At 56.4% G+C, this 16,208-nt stretch overlaps 1 protein-coding gene across 1 annotated transcript in view; it reads left to right on the top strand.

The window, feature by feature from the left end:
• Positions 1-12,653, top strand: part of MYO1D (myosin ID) — a 233,184-nt gene extending 220,531 nt beyond the window's left edge. Inside the window, exon 22 of the mRNA XM_054396475.1 lies at positions 12,497-12,653. Coding sequence (XP_054252450.1) covers positions 12,497-12,653 — 157 coding nt within the window. The remainder of the gene's footprint in view (positions 1-12,496) is intronic.
• Positions 12,654-16,208: the final 3,555 nt, after the last annotated feature.

The following is a 16,208-nucleotide window of genomic DNA, read 5'->3' as shown; positions in this document are numbered from 1 at the left end:
TTTCCCGGCTCGGCTCGGCCCTGCCATGCAGACCCCGGCTCGGCTCGGCCCTGCCGTGCATTTCCCGGCTCGGCTCGGCACGGCCCTGCCGTGCAGATCCCGGCTGGGCGATGATATGTGCGGAGCACGGCGGAGCTCAGAGCTGTTTGCTGCAGCAGGGCGGCTGGGGACAATGCCAGAGGGGTCCCGGGGGAGGCGGCACTGACTCCGAGCGCTGTGGGATGCGGTGAGGAGGAAGAGCCCGGGGGGTATCGGCCTCATGGCTGCCAGCTTTGGATGGGCTCCTTCCCTGTAGCTGCGGTGGCATCGCAGCAGCAGCTGAGCTTGTGGCTTCACCTCGGGAAATTGTCCTCCTGCTTGTCTGTGCCACGTCCTGGCAGGGTCACTCACACAGACTGGCCCCAGAGAGTGACTGCAAAAAGAAAAACAAACAAAACGAAACGAAACGAAACAAAAGGAGGAGAGGACATCCAAAGTGGGCACAGTTTTGAGGGACTGTAATCATTTCAGGGGATCTTTCCAGTGCTCACTGGCAGCTTCCCCCATTTTGTGACTTCAGACCTCTGCCAGGCTCTGACAATGATGGAATCATGGAATGGTTTGGGTTGGAAGGGACCTGTAGAGTTCATTCAGTCCAACCCCCTGCAGCCAGCAGGGACGCCCCCAACCAGAGCAAGCTGTTTACAGCCCCAAACAACCTCACCTGCAATGGTGCCAGCCATGGGGCAGCTCCCAGCTCTCTGGGCAGCCTGGGCCAAGCTCTCCTCACCCTCCATGTCAAACATTTCTCCCTTCTCTCCACTCTCAGTCTCCCTTCTTTACTTTCAAACCATCCCCCCTTGTCCTGTCACAACAGGCTCTGCTCAAAGGTCTGTCCTCAGCTTTCTGATTTCCCCTTGAAGAGGAAGATTCAGACTGGAGAGAAGGGAGAAATGTTTGTCTCTGAAGGTGGGGAGAGCCCAGGAATCCAGGCCCATGATGTTCAGGTTGGATATTAGGAAACATTTCTTCACCAAAAAGGCTCATTGGGCACTGACCTAGGCTGCCCAGGCCAGTGGTGGATTCACCATCCCTGGAGAGGTTTAGAAGATGTTTGGGTGATGAGCTTAGGGCCATGGTCTGACTGTTGTGTGCAGGGAGGTGCTGGGTTAGGGTTTGACCTGATGATCATAGAACCAACAAGGTTGGAGAAGACCTCAGAGACCAGAGGTGATGTTAAGGGCTTCTCCAGCCAGGTGCTTCTATGATTCTGAGCCCTAACTGGGAAGCAGATCTGCACCCATTACCTAAGTGGTCTTCTTTTGCTGATGTGCTGGTAGGATTGCTGGCACAGCCCCAGCAGTGAGCCCCTGCTCTGCTCCTGCTGCCTGCAGCCTGTGCCTGGGGAGCACATTCTCAGCCCTGTATGTTCCTCGGATCCGCAGCAGCCCAGCAGCTCGTGGCCGCCGGACACGAGCTGCCTCCCCAGAGCTGTGCCAGGCCTGGGAAGAGCTGGCAGAGGATGACTAAGTGGAGACTGCAGGGGAAGCTGGAGCTTGTGGGTGGGTGCTGCAGCCCAGGAAAGCTGCTGGTGCTGGGAACTGGGTCAGTGTGAGCAGATGATGGCAAGCGGCAGCAGCGCTGGACGGCAGCGTCTGTAACCAGCACCCTCTGAGACTGCATCCCTCTGGGTGCCCAGAAATGAGGGGGTGGAAGCTGGGCAGTGCAGCTCACCAGAGCCACGTGTGTGGGCAGGGCAGCCATGGTGGTGGTGAGGATGGTGCACAGCCCCTGGAGATGGCTCTTCCCCAGCAAGCTCACTCATTTCAGAAGGGGTTTTGGCTCCGCAGAGGAGGGCACTGCTGGAGCAGCCCCAGGTGACTTCCTTCTTCTCTTGCTAGTGCTGAAGCCTCACAGGTGTTGGTGAGGATGGGAACAACGTGGCCACCTTCCCTCCTGCAACATCAGTGGGCACCATGCACCCCATGTGTCCATGCCCAGCTCTCCCCATCCTTTTCCTTCCCTCCACAGCCCAGCTGCATGTCAGTGGTCTGCAGATCTCTAGCAGGCTGAGGAATTGATGCCAAATGTGAGAGTTTCAGCTGTGGAGACAGTGGAAAAATTCATGGAATTGTGGAGTGGATGAATCCCTGTGGTATTGAGCTGCCCACAGAGAGCAGGGGAGGGAAAAGCAGCAGTGTGTAGGGTTCCCTGCAGTCCCCCCAGGTCCTGAGCACTCCTGTTAGGGTGTTGGGTCAATTGATTTGTGCTCCTCTGCTCCACTCTGGTGTGAGCCCCCCTGCAGTGCTGGGGCAGCTCTGGAGCCCTCAGCACAGCACAGACAGGGACCTGGTGCAGCAGGGCCAGAGGAGGCCAAAGCAATGCTGGCAGGGCTGGAAGCCCTCTGCTGGGAGGCCAGGCTGAGAGAGTTGGGCTTGGGCAGCCTGGAGAGGAGAAGGCTCCAGGGAGACCTTCTGGTGGCCTCTCAGTGCTTCAAGGGCCCAGCAGAGAGCTGGGGACAGAGTTTTGAGCAGGGCCTGAGGTGACAGGACAAGGGGGGGATGGTTGGGAAGTGAAAGAGGGAGATTGAGAATGGAGAGAAGGGAGAAATGTTTGAGACTGAGGGTGGGGAGAGCCTGGCCCAGGCTGGGCAGAGAGCTGGGAGCTGCCCCATGGCTGGCACCACTGCAGGGGAGGTTGTGTGGGGCTGTGAGCAGTCTGGGATTCCACCCTTCAAGGCACAGCCCTGGTGCTGTCCTTCCACTCCCATGGCTGGGGACTGCCTCCTCCACCCCCACTCAGGGCTTTGCAGGCTTTTTTTATTCATTTATTTTGCCTGCTGGAGGCAATAAAATATTTAATGTGCTGTTGGTGCTTCTGCTTTGCTTTGTGTGTTGTTGTTTGACAGCTGCTTTGTTGCTGAGATTTCCTGGGAAATGCCCTATTTAAGGGCTTTGCTCATCCAGAAAGCCACTGACCAGCTTTAGCCAGCATTTCCCACAGGCTAAATGACATCAGACATTGAGTGCTGATGACATGAGAGGAGAAATAAACCTCAAGATGTCTCCCTCCAGGCAGGGAACATCCACAACCTCCCTGGGCAACCTGTTCCAGTGTCTCCCCACCCTCACTCTCAACAATTTCTTCCTCATCTCCAGTCTCAGTCTCCCTCTCCCAGCTCAAAGCCATTGTCTCTCATCCTATCACTCCCAGCCCTTGTCAAAGTCCTTCCTCTGCTCTTGTGGAGCCCCTTCAGGTACTGGAAGGCTGCTCTGAGGTCTCCCTGGAGCCTTCTCTTCTCCAGGCTGAACAGCCCCAACCCTCTCAGCCTGTCCCCCAGGCTGTGGGGTTGCAGTTTGCAGCCAGGTCCTTCTCTTGCAGATTGCAAAACAGCCTTTGAAAGGCTGCTTCCTCCAGCTGCTGAGGTGATTTGCCTGGCCACAGAAGTGTATTAGAAACAAGCTGTAAACACCTGCTGGGCTGGAAGGCCAACAAAGAACCCTTGGCATCAAAAGTCACCTGAGTGCAGATCATTTTGAACAATCCCAGAGTGAGGAAGAAGCTGCCAGGGCCACATTCAGCTGAGCTGACCCTTCCTGGCACTGAAATGCCTGCAGGGCTTGTTCTGACCTTCCACTGTGGAAATCTGCCTTTTGATCCTGACTTGAGAGCTCCTTCCTGGTGTCTGACTCCTTTGCATAGCTTTGATCCATCTTAACCTCTGCTGAGACCACCTGAAACACAACAGCTCAACCAGCTCTGGCTCTGAAAAAGCAACTAAAGGCTTGGAGGCAACATCCTGTTTGGTGCTGTGGCTGTGTGAAACCTCAGAGGGGGTTTCACAAGGCAGGTTTTGCAAACCCCTTGTGGCTCAGGCTGCTGCTGGGCACACGTGTGGCACAGGCTGGGTGAGCATCCTGCTGGCAGCCCCCTGCTGCTCAACAGCTAAGGGCAGAGTCCTGCACCCAAAAATGGAGCCTGAGTAATCCTGCCCTGCTCAGCTATGGGAACCAGACCTGTGGGGTGAAGAGTGCTGCCAGCTGCAGCTTCAGGGCTGCACAAGAGAGGGATGGAGAGGGGGCAGGGATCTCATAGAATCATAGAATCATAGACTCATAGAATCAGTCAAGGCTGGAAGGGACCACAAGGCTCAGCCAGTTCCAACCCCCCTGCCATGGCCAGGGACACCTCACACCACATCAGGCTGGCCAGAGCCTCATCCAGCCTGGCTGCAAACACCTCCAGGGATGGAGCCTCAACCACCTCCCTGCACAACCCATTCCAGGCTCTCACCACTCTCATGGGGAAGAACTTCTTCCTCACATCCAGTCTGAATCTCCCCACTTCCAGCTTTATTCCATTCCCCCCAGTCCTGTCACTCCCTGATAGCCTAAAAAGTCCCTCCCCAGCTTTCTTGGAGCCCCCTTCAGATCCTGGAAGGCCACAAGAAGGTCACCTTGGAGCCTTCTCTTCTCCAGACTGAACAACCCCAACTCTCTCAGTCTGTCCTCAGAGCAGAGCAGCTCCATCCCTCTGCTCATCCTGGTGGCCCTTCTCTGGACACCTTCCAGCATGTCCATGTCCCTCTTGGAACAGAGGCTCCAGAACTGGATGCAGTACTCCAGGTGGGGTCTCAGCAGAGCAGAGCAGAGGGGCAGAATCCCCTCCCTGGCCCTGCTGGCCACACTTCTCCTGATGCAGCCCAGGCTCTGCTTGGCTCTCTGGGCTGCAAGTGCACATTGACAGCTCCTGGTGAGCTTCTCATCCCCCAGCACCCCCAAGTCCCTCTCCTCAGGGCTGCTTTCCAGCCAGTCCCTGCCCAGCCTGGATTTGTGCTTGGGATTGCCTCGACCCAGCTGCAGGACCCTGCCCTTGGTCTTGTTGAACCTCCTGAGGTTCTCTCTCTGGTGGAGAGAGCCCAGTGGAGGCTATGAGGGAGACTGGGGGACTTGAACATCTCTGCTGTGAGGAAAGGCTGAGAGCCCTGAGGCTGTTTAGTGTGGAGAGGAGAAGGCTGAGAGGAGCTCTGTTCAATGTCTGTAGATGTCTGAGGGTGGGGGTCAGGATGAAGTCCAGGCTCTTTTTGGTGGTGCTCAGTGACAGGACAATCCCCAGCAGGTACAAACTGGAACCCAGGAGGTTCCACCTGAACAGGAGGAGAAACTTGTTTGGTGTGAGGGTGCTGGAGGCCTGGAGCAGGCTGCCCAGAGAGGTTGTGGAGTCTCCTTCTCTGGAGACTTCCAATACCTGCCTGGCTGTGTTCCTGTGTGGCCCACCCTGGGTGATCCTGCTCTGGTGGGGGGGTGGACTCCATCTCCAGAGGTCAGTTCCAACCTCTACCATTCTATGAGTCTTTGATTTCCTCTGGCAATGTCAGCAGAGCCCAGCAGCCAGTGTGAGGCTGATCCCTGACTGCACTCAGCTGTGCCTGCCCAGGGCACATCCCTGCTCAGCTGCACACTGAGCTCCATTTTCACAGACTCAGAGAATTGTCAGGGTTGGAAGGGACCTCAAGCATCATCCAGTTCCAACCCCCCTGCCATGGGCAGGGACACCTCACACCACAGCAGGTTGCTCACAGCCACATCCAGCCTGGCTGCAAAACCCTCCAGGGATGAGGCTTCCACCACCTCCCTGGGCAACCTGTGCCAGTCTCTCACCACCTTCCTGGGGAAGAACTTCTTCCTAACATCCAATCTGAATCTCCCCACTTCTAGTTTTGCTCCATTCCCCCCAGTCCTATCACTCCCTGACACCCTAAAAAGTCCCTCCCCAGCTTTCTTGTAGATCTTCAGATCCTGGAGGGCCACAAGGAGGTCTCCTCAGAGCCTTCTCTTCCCCAGCCTGAGCAACCCCAACTCTCTCAGGTTGTCTCCACAGCAGAGCAGCTCCAGCCCTCTGCTCCTCTCATGCTGTGGCTCCCTGGGCTGGTGCCTGCCCCAGGGCTGGGGCTGCTGCTGCTCCCAGCCCACACTGCCATGCAGCAGGCCTGGAGCAGCTCTTCCTGCACCACACTTTGCTGCTCCACCAAAGCTGAGAGGGTACAGCTGGAGTGATGCAAACTGCACTCAAGGTTTTGGGGCAGGTTTTGTGCTTCTGGTCCTATTTCTGTCTCCTCTGTGTGGGAGAGACAAAACCAGCACAGCTTTTGCTTAGAGCCCCAGCACCCCCAGTATCATTGTCCTGCAAGTGGCAGGGGAGCACGTGTGGGCAGAGGAGATATTCCTCCCCATCCCTCCCCTGCCAGCCCTCTCACCAGCACTGCCAAGGTGCCTCAGACCCTCCTGCAGCTGAGACTTATCTTTCCCCAAACTGGAAGCTGTTGTGACCCAGATATGTGAATGTTTATTACCTATGCTACAGCCAAAGGCACTGCAGACCCTGCTCCTCCTTTCTCCCCTCTGTGCCACCCAGCAGCAGTGTGAGCCACAGCCTTTGGCTGTTGTTAGGAAGCAGAGTTTTGGAGCTGCTCTTTTTTGGTGGTTTTTTTCAGACCTCTCCAGTTTCTCTTCCTGCTCTGCAATGATTTTCATTGTGCAGAATGCAGCTGCTGCTTTTCTGGTTTCTCTTTCACAGCCTCCCTTCACCTGTGGGCCTTCTGGCTTTATTTTCTTGCCTGAAGCCCCTCACAGGCTGCCAGAGGAGCAGCACTGACTTAACCAGAAGCTGTTACACTTCTTCAGTCTTCTTTGTGCTGCTCCTGATCATAGAATCACTGAATCATAGAATGGTGAGGGTTGGAAGGGACCTCTGAGATCATCCAGTCCAACCCCCCTGCCAGAGCAGGGTCACCCAGGGCAGGGCACACAGGAACACATCCAGATGGGTCTTGAAAGCCTCCAGAGAAGGAGACTCCACAACCTCTCTGGGCAGCCTCCTCCAGGCCTCCAGCACCCTCATAGTGAAGGAAGTTTCTCCTCATGTTGAGGTGGAACCTCCTGGGTTCCAGTTTGTGTCCACTGCCCCTTGTCCTGTCACAGGACACCCCTGCAAGGAGCCTGGCCCCTCCTTGCCCCCTTGAGACATCTGTAACCACTGCTCAGACCCCCAGGGTGGTAGTTTCAGGCTGCTCTTCTCCAGGCTCAGCACCCCCAGGGCTCTCAGCCTTTCCTCAGCAGATGTTTCAGTCCCTTCAGCATCTTGGTAGCCTCCACTGCACTCTCTCCAGCACTTCTCTGTCTCTCTTGAACTGGGGAGCCCAGAACTGGTCACAGTACTCCAGATGTGGTCTCAGCAGGGCAGAGTAGAGGCAGGGGAGAGCCTCCCTTGCCCTGCTGGCCACACTCTTCTGCATGCCCCCAAACATCTTGCTCACAGCTGCAGGCTCACTCAGGGCCTTCACCAAGTGCCCACAGCTATGCTGCCCTGCCAGAAGGAGGCCTTGATCTAAACCCTGGCAAGATTTGTCCCCTCCAGAAGATCTCCCGTTTGGCTTGCCACTGCACAGCCCTCTTCTCACACCCTGCTCCCTGCTCATTTCAGCCTCCCTGGTTTGCTGTTGTGCAAATCAGGCACTTGCTGTGCTCAGCTTTGCCATCCTCTCCCCGAACTTTGCTTCCCACAAAGAGCCAATTTCCTGCTCCAGGATGCATTGGCTGCATCCTTAGGCAGGAAAAAATCTGTGTGTAGCCTCCCACTGCTCTCCTCTTGCGGCCCTGGCAGTGATGGGATGGCACCTCCAGAGCAGCCCAGAGCAGTGTTGCTGGGCACAGCCTGGGCCTGGCTGTCTGCAGCCCTGCTGCAGCTCAGGGCTCCCTGAAGAACTGAGCAGGGCTTTGCTGTGTTTTCCTGCCTGTTGCAGCACTCCAGGTCAGCTGTGTTTGCTCTTGGGCCCCTCCTGTGTTTGCCATTTCTTTAGCAATATCTTTGTTTAACCCTCAGGTCTTCACCAAAGCTGCCTCTGATCTTTCCCTGCTCCTTCCCTTCTCCCTCCAGCTGGTGCCATGGCTGCTTGTGTGCTCTGCTCAGCTCTGACAGATGTCTGTGGCATTTCTGCACTGCTTGGCTCGTGTTTTCCCCCAGGTCCTGCATTAAATGCTCAGTCAAAACTCTCACATTTCACGGGCCAGCAGGCTGCTTCCACTCACAGCCTTCTCCCCTCTGCTGCTTTCCCTCTTGCCAGCACTCACCCCAGTGCCTGCTCAGCCCCTGCTGTGCTTCCAGCCATGCTCCTGCTCCAGGTTGTGCTGCTCCCATGCACCACAGCCTGTGTCCATGTGATGCCCACACTGCTTCTCACACACACCATCACCTCCACCATCTGCTGCTCACAGCATCACAGAATCACAGAATCAGCCAGGCTGGAAGAGACCTCCAAGATCCTCAAGTTCAATCGATCACCCAACCCTAACCAATCAACCAGACCATGGCACCAAGTGCCTCATCCAGGCTCTTCTTAAACACCTCCAGGGACATCAACCCCACCCCCTCCCTGGGCAGCACAGCCCAAGGGCAAATCTCTCTGTGAAGAACTTTCTCCCACCCTCCAGCCTAAACTTCCCCTGGCACAGCTTGAGACTGTGTCCTCTTGTTCTGCTGCTGCTTGCCTGGGAGCAGAGCCCAACCCCCACCTGGCTACACCTCCCTTCAGGTAGTTGTAGACAGCAATGAGGTCTGCCCTGAGCCTCCTCTTCTCCAGGCTGAACACCCCCAGCTCCCTCAGCCTCTTCTCACAGGGCTGTGCTCTAGACCCCTCCCCAGCCTTGTGCTCCAGACCCCTCCCCAGCCTTGTGCTCCAGACCCCTCCCCAGCCTTGTTGCCCTTCTCTGGACACCTTCCAGCATCTCAACATCTTTCTTGAACTGAGGAGCCCAGAACTGGACACAGTACTCAAGGTGTGGCCTGACCAGTGCTGAGCATTCCTGATGCTGATATTCCTGATCCAGGCCAGGATGCCATTGGCCTTCTTGGCCACCTGGGCACACTGCTGGCTCCTGTTCAGCTGCTGTCACCCAGCACCCCCAGGTCCCTCTCTGCCTGGCTGCTCTCAGCCGCTCTGTCCCCAGGCTGTAGCCCTGCCTGAGGGAGATTGGGAGTGGAGAGAAGGGAGAAATGTTTGACACTGAGGGTGGGGAGAGCCTGGCCCAGGCTGGGCAGAGAGCTGGGAGCTGCCCCATGGCTGGCACCAGTGCAGGGGAGGTTGTTTGGGGCTGGGAGCAACCTGCTGTGGTTGGGGATGTCCCTGCTGGCTGCAGGGGTTAGGACTGGATGAGCTCTACAGGTCCCTTCCCACCCAAACCATTCCATGGTTCTCCAGACCCCACTCTCCCAGGACATCAGTTTCACATGGATGTGTTTAGTTGATTCTCCTCATTCCAGCAGGAGCTGGGACCTAGAGACATTCAACTTCTTGCTGAAGGTCCCACAGCCACAGGGCTCAAAATCCATCAAGGACCTTTTGACTTCCAAGCCTGACTCCTGCTGATGGTGAAAATTCAGGTTAATGACATCCTTGTCCTCCCCTGGTTGGGGTCCTTGTCACTGTGCAGAAGTCCACAAGAGGCTGACAACTGCCAGCCATGGATGTTCTGTCTGCTCTGGTGAGGGCTGTGGGAGAGGAGAAAGGAAAGGAGACTTGTTAGCTCCTTGAGACAGACTGGGTGCCAAAGCTGCTTTCCAGGCACATGACTGCAGGATTCTCCAGAGGCTGTGCTGCAAATGCAGCTCCTTGCACTAAGACAGGGCAAAAATAGCTCCCTAAGCAGGATTGGTGCCTGGGCCACTGAGGCAAGGCAAGAGAGGCATTAAATACCTGAGCAACGTGAGGGCTTCCCTGCTGCTGCCCTGGCAGTGCCCCCCTGCCAGCCAAACAACTCAACCAACCAACTCAACCAACCAGCTAACCAACCCAGCCAACCAGCTAATCAACCCAACCAACCAGCTAACCAACCCAACCAACCAGCTAACCAATCAGCTAACCAATCCAACCAACCAGCTAACCAACCCAACCAACCAGCTAACCAATCCAACCAACCAGCTAACCAACCCAAACAACCAGCTAACCAACCCAAACAACCACCCCAATCAACCCAACTAACCCAACCTAACCAGCTAACCAGCCCAACCAACCAACCCAAGCAACCAACTAACCCAACCAACCAACTAAGCCAACCAACCACCCAAGCAACCCAACCCAACCAATCACCCAACCAACCCAACCCACCAACCACTCAACCAGCCACCCAACCAGTCCAACCCAACCACTCAACCAACTCACTCAACCCAACCAACCACACAAACAACCCAATCAACCATTCAACCAACCCTACCAACCACCCAACCAACTAACCAACCCAACCAACCATTCCTGTGTCTTGGAGCATTTTAACTGTTTGGAGCTTCACAAAAATCCTCTCAGGGGCTGTGATGTGTCCTGGGAGGGTCTCTGTGTCATGGACCCAAACCAGCCTCTGCTGCAGGAAGGGCCTGGGCTGCCTTGGTGAGGATACTGCCATGGATTGGGCAAGGCAAGACCTTGGGTCTGGAAGTTAAATGCAGCAGAAGAGAAACCCAGAATGTCCTCCTTGGTGTATGGAGAGCCTTGAGAGGGGTGGTGGAGTCTGCCACAGGGTCTCTAAAGCTCTCCTGCTGGAGAATCATAGAACCATTTGGGGTAGAAAAGACCTTTAAGATCATCCAGTCCCACCATTGACCCAGCACTGCCAGGGCACCACTCCAGTCCCACCATTAACCCAGCACTGCCAGGGCACCACTCCAGTCCCACCATTGACCCAGCACTGCCAGGGCACCACTCCAGTCCCACCATTGACCCAGCACTGCCAGGGCACTACTCACCCAGGGCACCTCTCACCCAGGGCACCACTCAGCAGGGCACCTCTCACCCAGGGCACCTCTCACCCAGGGCACCACTCAGCAGGGCACTAAGCAGGTCACCTGAGAATTGCTGGGATCTGAGGACTCTCTGCATTCTTTGGTCCTGCTCTGGCAGGGGGGGTTTGGACTCAAAGATCTCCAGGGGTCCCTTCCAACCCCTACCACCCTGTGATCTGTCACCCTGTGAGTCTCAAGTGCAGCTGGGCTCACAGGAGAGGTTGCTCAAGGGCCAAGTCTCTCTTTTTCTCTTCCCTCTTCCCCAGGCTGGTGGCAGCTCTGGGGTGTGGGTCTGCTGCAGGCTTCTCCTGCTGACTCAGTCTGGCCTCTCCTGGTCCCTTGCAGTGCTGAGTTAGTGCCTGGGGCTTGGCCATCAGCTTGGCCACACCTCAGCTCCAGCCCAGCCCAAGGGAGCAGCCAGACCTGTCTCTGGCTGCTGTCACATTATTAGTGACACAGCAGTGGCTTTTGTGGCCTTCAGCACAGGGGGACAGCCTCCTGGGACTACCTCCTGGGCTGCCCTGACTCTGTTTGGCTGGAGCAGAGGTGTGCAGCCATCCAGCCATGCTGCTCTGGTGGCCCCCCTGGCAGTGCCCCTGCCAGGCAGGGCTGTGGGGCAGAAGCTCCTGGAGTCACTCAGTGGAGTCGTTTTTAGCACCAAAGCTGAGTTCAAGAGTTAAAAGCAGTGGCACAGTTTTGGCACAGCACTGGTGCCCTGCAGCTGCCAGGAGGCCGCATGGTCTGTCTGTCTGTCTGTCTGTCTGTCTGTGGAGAGACTGACACCAAACCAAGCCTCCCTGTGACTCTTGCAGCTGGTTCATGCTGTACCTCCACCCTCTGAGCTCAGACCAGGAGGTGCCATCATCACTGTGGGCACTACAGAGGCAGGAGCACTGCTCACAAGGTCGTTTGCTGAGCAGTGGCCAAGCTGGCCACAGACACATCCCCCCCAGGCCTTTCACAACCCTGCCTATGCTTTGCCTGATACCCCCCATGGGCACCAGTCCTGGTGCCAGAGTGCCTGGGTCCCTGTCTCCCTGCATGGGTGACCTCCACCAAGCCCTACAGCCAGGCTTGGAACTGCAGCCTGGCTTAGCCTGTGCCTGGCTGGGGATGTGACCAAGAGGGCCAATGGCATCCTGGGGTGCATCCAGAAAAGGGTGGCCAGCAGGTCTGGGGAGGTTCTTCTTCCCCTTTTTCAGACCACCCCTGGAATGCTGTGTCCAGATTGGGGCTCTCCATTTCAAGGGGACAGAAATCTGCTGGAGAAGCTCCAGTGGAGGCTACAAGGATGATTGTGGGACTGGAACATCTCTGCTGTGGGGAAAGGCTGAGAGCCCTGGGGCTGTTCAGTGTGGAGAGGAGAAGGCTAGGAGGGATCTGATCAATGTCTATAAATATCTGAGGGCTGGGGGTCAGGATGAAGGTGCCAGGACCTTTTGGGTAGTTCCCAATGATAGGGCAAGGAGCAACAGGTACAAGCTGGAACCCAGGAGAAAGCATGAGGAGAAACTTGTTGAGGGTGCTGGAGCCCTGGAGCAGGCTGCTCAGAGAGGTTGTGGAGTCTCTGGAGAGATTCCAAACCATCCTGGACGTGACTCTGTGTGACCCTGAGCCCTCTCCCAGCCTCGCACCGGTGACCACGTCCCAGCCCCCTGCCTGACTCTCCTCCCTTTTCCCTCGGCAGTGAGAAGCGAGCCCTGCAGGTCAGCGTCACCAACCCGGTGCAGTGCAGCCTGCACGGACGGAAGTGCACCGTCTCCGTGGAGACCAAGATCAACCAACCCCAGCCGGACTTCACCAAGCACCGCTCCGGCTTCATCCTCTGCGTGCCGGGCAATTAGCTGCCGCTGCGCCGCGCAGCGCGCCCGGGGGCACCGCCGCGGACCGCCCGCCCCGAGCCCCGGGCTCTGCAGGGGAGGCATTTCCCGAGGCTCGGCTGTGACTCGGTGCTGGGCCTCCAAAGAGCTCCAAAGCCAGAGCTTCAGCAAACCCAAATTCAGGAGAGGGCTTTACCACCACATGCAACCATGGCTTAGAAGAATCACTGACCTGCATCCATCTTAGGCCAGGATGGCAGGAAAGTGCTTCTGACTTAGTCCAAACTCAGCATCTATAGGTACTCGCCCCCTGTCCTCCCTTCCCCTTGCTGATTCCTTGCACCCTCTCCATTTTCCCTCCCCTGTGTCAGTTTTTTGCAATATTGTGCAGCCTCCACTGGAGGAACCAAAGATGCCAGGCTCAGGGAGCCTGGGTTTGCAAGAGCAAATCCTGATGGAACCGGAGCCAGGTCTGGGAAGGAGAGCTGGCTTCCCTCACCAGAGAGACACTCCACCCTCTTCCAGCCCAGCTAGCACGCCTGGAGTTGGGATGGAACATGGAGACCACCTCTAGACTGCTCTCCTGCCTGGAGTTCATTAACCCATCGAGGCACCTTGGCTGGAGACAGCTCCAGAAGATGAGAGCAGAGGGGGACTCAGTGCAGATCCATCCTGCATCACTTTTGCCTTATTTACCCTCTCCAGGGACCCAAACCCCACTGAGATCCCACTTGGACCAAGTGGCCTTGTTGAATTTTTAGGTGCTCCACCTGTTAGTCCCAGTGCTGAGCTTCAGGGAGGGCTACAAGGACCCTGCTGCACCCTGGGTCACTCTGGAAGCACCTGGAGCTTGGGGGACCACAGCTGCCTGGCTTTGCACTGTGTGGCACCAACCCTGGGCACCTCCGTCCGTGCCAGGCGAGGGGCTGCAGCCCAAACCCACCTGCACCATCCCTGCTCTTCCCAGAGTTTTCCTGGGGCCTCCTAGTTGTGGGTGTTGGAACACTGAGCATCACCTTGGCTTGTCTGGTGGCATCAGGCTTCCTGCCCCCATGTCTGCCTGCCCCAGATAACCTTGGCCTTGGTGTTCAGGGGAGGGCCCTATCTACTCACCAGGGTTTTGGTTCTCCTGCTTAACAGCTGCTGCCCTGGCCTGTGAGCAAAGAGGCCCTGGGACCTGGTGGGGCTGGGGGGATGGTGTGTCCCAAGTCCTGGCACTGCTGGTCAGGTCAGGATTGCCACGGGGGATCTTTGTGGTGACCCCACCTCAGTGCCCACCTGTCTCCAGCCCAGCCATGAACAGGGAGCAGGTGTTTGGGCATTTTAGGGATCAGAAAGCCTGGCAGAGGCTCTCTGCCTACAACCTGTTGGTGAAAGGCTTCCCAAAACCATGGAGAAAGGATGCCTGGACAGGTTGCTGCAGCGTTTGCACCTGACCCCACACCGTGACCCGAGGTTGGGGGTACCCTGGCTGTAGAACAGCTCTAGCTGTGCATTTAGGGGGGGCAAGCTTAATCCCTCCTGTGCTCTTTGCTGAGGAGGCCTCTTGCCAGAGCCCTCCCACTCACATTGTCCCTTGGCCTCAGATCACCTCCCACCAGCATCCCAGTGCCACATCCCAGCCACCAGCACCTGCTCCTAGTAAGAGGCTCTGGGATGGTCAACAGGGTCCTGCACTGGAGGTCTGCCCCAAGTCCTTGAGGAGGGGCTCCTCAGACCCTGGCAAACACAAGCCACCCACCACTATTGGGAGCCTGGAGGTGAAGTGTGTGTGTGTGTGTGTGTCCCAGCCTTGCACACCCACACGAGCAGCCCCCCAGGGACCCTCCACCTCCCCACTTAGCCCCAGCAGCAGCTGCCCTGGAGCAGCGATGCCAGCGCCGAAGCCGTGGGACCTGCCAGCTCCTGCCTGCATCCTCCTGGGGAAGCAGCAGAAGGCAAATCCCTGCCACTGCTGTGCCTTTCTATTTGCACTTCTTGCTTTTTATAGCAGCTTGTCCAACCCCCCCCCCTCCAATCCCCAGTAACCCCCTCCTAGGCAAGGTAGTGGCTGGAGATGTAATCAGCACTTATTCTCCACTATCCCTCCAAAGAGCAGCCGTGGCAGGGCCCAGGGTTAGGGGAGTTCTGACACCATGAGATGGCAGTTTTGGATGTGATGGAATGTCTTTAGAAAATATATTCTGTGCCTGCTCTGGTTTTATATATATATATATAAATATATAAATATATAAAATGATCTATTCCTGGTTGTTTTCCCCATAAATTAACTATTTCTAAAGTGAATTTTTATGACCTTTTTTTTTTTTTCTCCTTTTTTTTTTTTCAGCCTGGGGTAATAATTCAATGAACTTTTTGTTCTGGTTTTGGTTTTGGTTTTAAATTGCTGAGATTTTTTAATGTGTAAAAGAGCAGAAAAATTAAAAAAGAAAAAAAAAAACACCAAAAAAAAAATCCCCAACCAAACCCTCTCCCCCCAACCTGCTATCATGGACCTGGGAGGTTGTTTACATCATTCACTGTAATAAATAAAACCATCAATTAGTTGCATCCCACCACTGATGCCAGTTTCTGCCCAGTGTGTTGGCTGGGGGTGGGATGAGGATGGATCAAATGGAGTTTGGGTGTTCTCATAACCTGGTTTTTATTCCCCTCTGGTGATGATGGATGCTCAGAATGCTCCTCCTGGATGCAGCCTGAGTGGGAGGCTCTGAATGCACCTCCCATTGGTCCCCAGGAAGGGCTGACCCCAGTGCCTCCATCAGCATCCATGAAGGGGTGCCTCCAGTGCCTTCATGAAGGGTGACCCTGGTGCCTCCATCAGCATCCATGAAGTGCTGAACCCTGTGCCTCCACCAGCCATGAAGGGGTGACCCTGGTGCCTCCATCATCCTCTGTGAAATGGTAAACCCAGTGCCTTCATGAGCCCCTGTCACCATGGTGCCTCGAATAGTCTCCATGAAGGGCTGACCCTGGTGCCTCCATCAGCCCCCATGAAGGGCTGACCCCAGTGCCTCCATGATGAACCCCATAGCTCCATCAGCCCCCATGAAGGGCTGACCCTGGTGCCTCCATCAGCCCCCATGAAGGGCTGACCCTGGTGCCTCCATCAGCCCCCATGAAGGGCTGACCTTGGTGCCTCCATCAGCCCCCATGAAGGGCTGACCTTGGTGCCTCCATCAGCCCCCATGAAGGGCTGACCCTGGTGCCTCCATCATCTCCCATGAAGGGCTGACCTTGGTGCCTCCATCAGCCCCCATGAAGGGCTGCCCCCAGTGCCTCCATGATGAACCCCATAGCTCCATCAGCTCCCATGAAGGGCTGACCCTGGTGCCTCCATCATCCTCTGTGAAATGGTGAACCCAGTGCCTTCACGAGCCCCTGTGAAGGGGTCACCATGGTGCCTCCAACAGCCCCCATGAAGGGGTGACCCTGGTGCCTCCCTCATCTGTGAAATGGTGACCCCAGTGCCTCCATCAGCCCCCACGAAGGGCTGACCCTGGTGCCTCCACCAGCCTATGTGAAGGGCTGACCCAGGCTTAAACCCAGGGCTGCCTTAAAGCCTCCTTGGTCAAAGCA

This window comes from Indicator indicator, chromosome 37 (assembly GCF_027791375.1).
Source record: "Indicator indicator isolate 239-I01 chromosome 37, UM_Iind_1.1, whole genome shotgun sequence".
Classification (NCBI taxonomy): domain Eukaryota; kingdom Metazoa; phylum Chordata; class Aves; order Piciformes; family Indicatoridae; genus Indicator; species Indicator indicator.
This window is presented reverse-complemented; position numbering and strand designations above follow the sequence as displayed.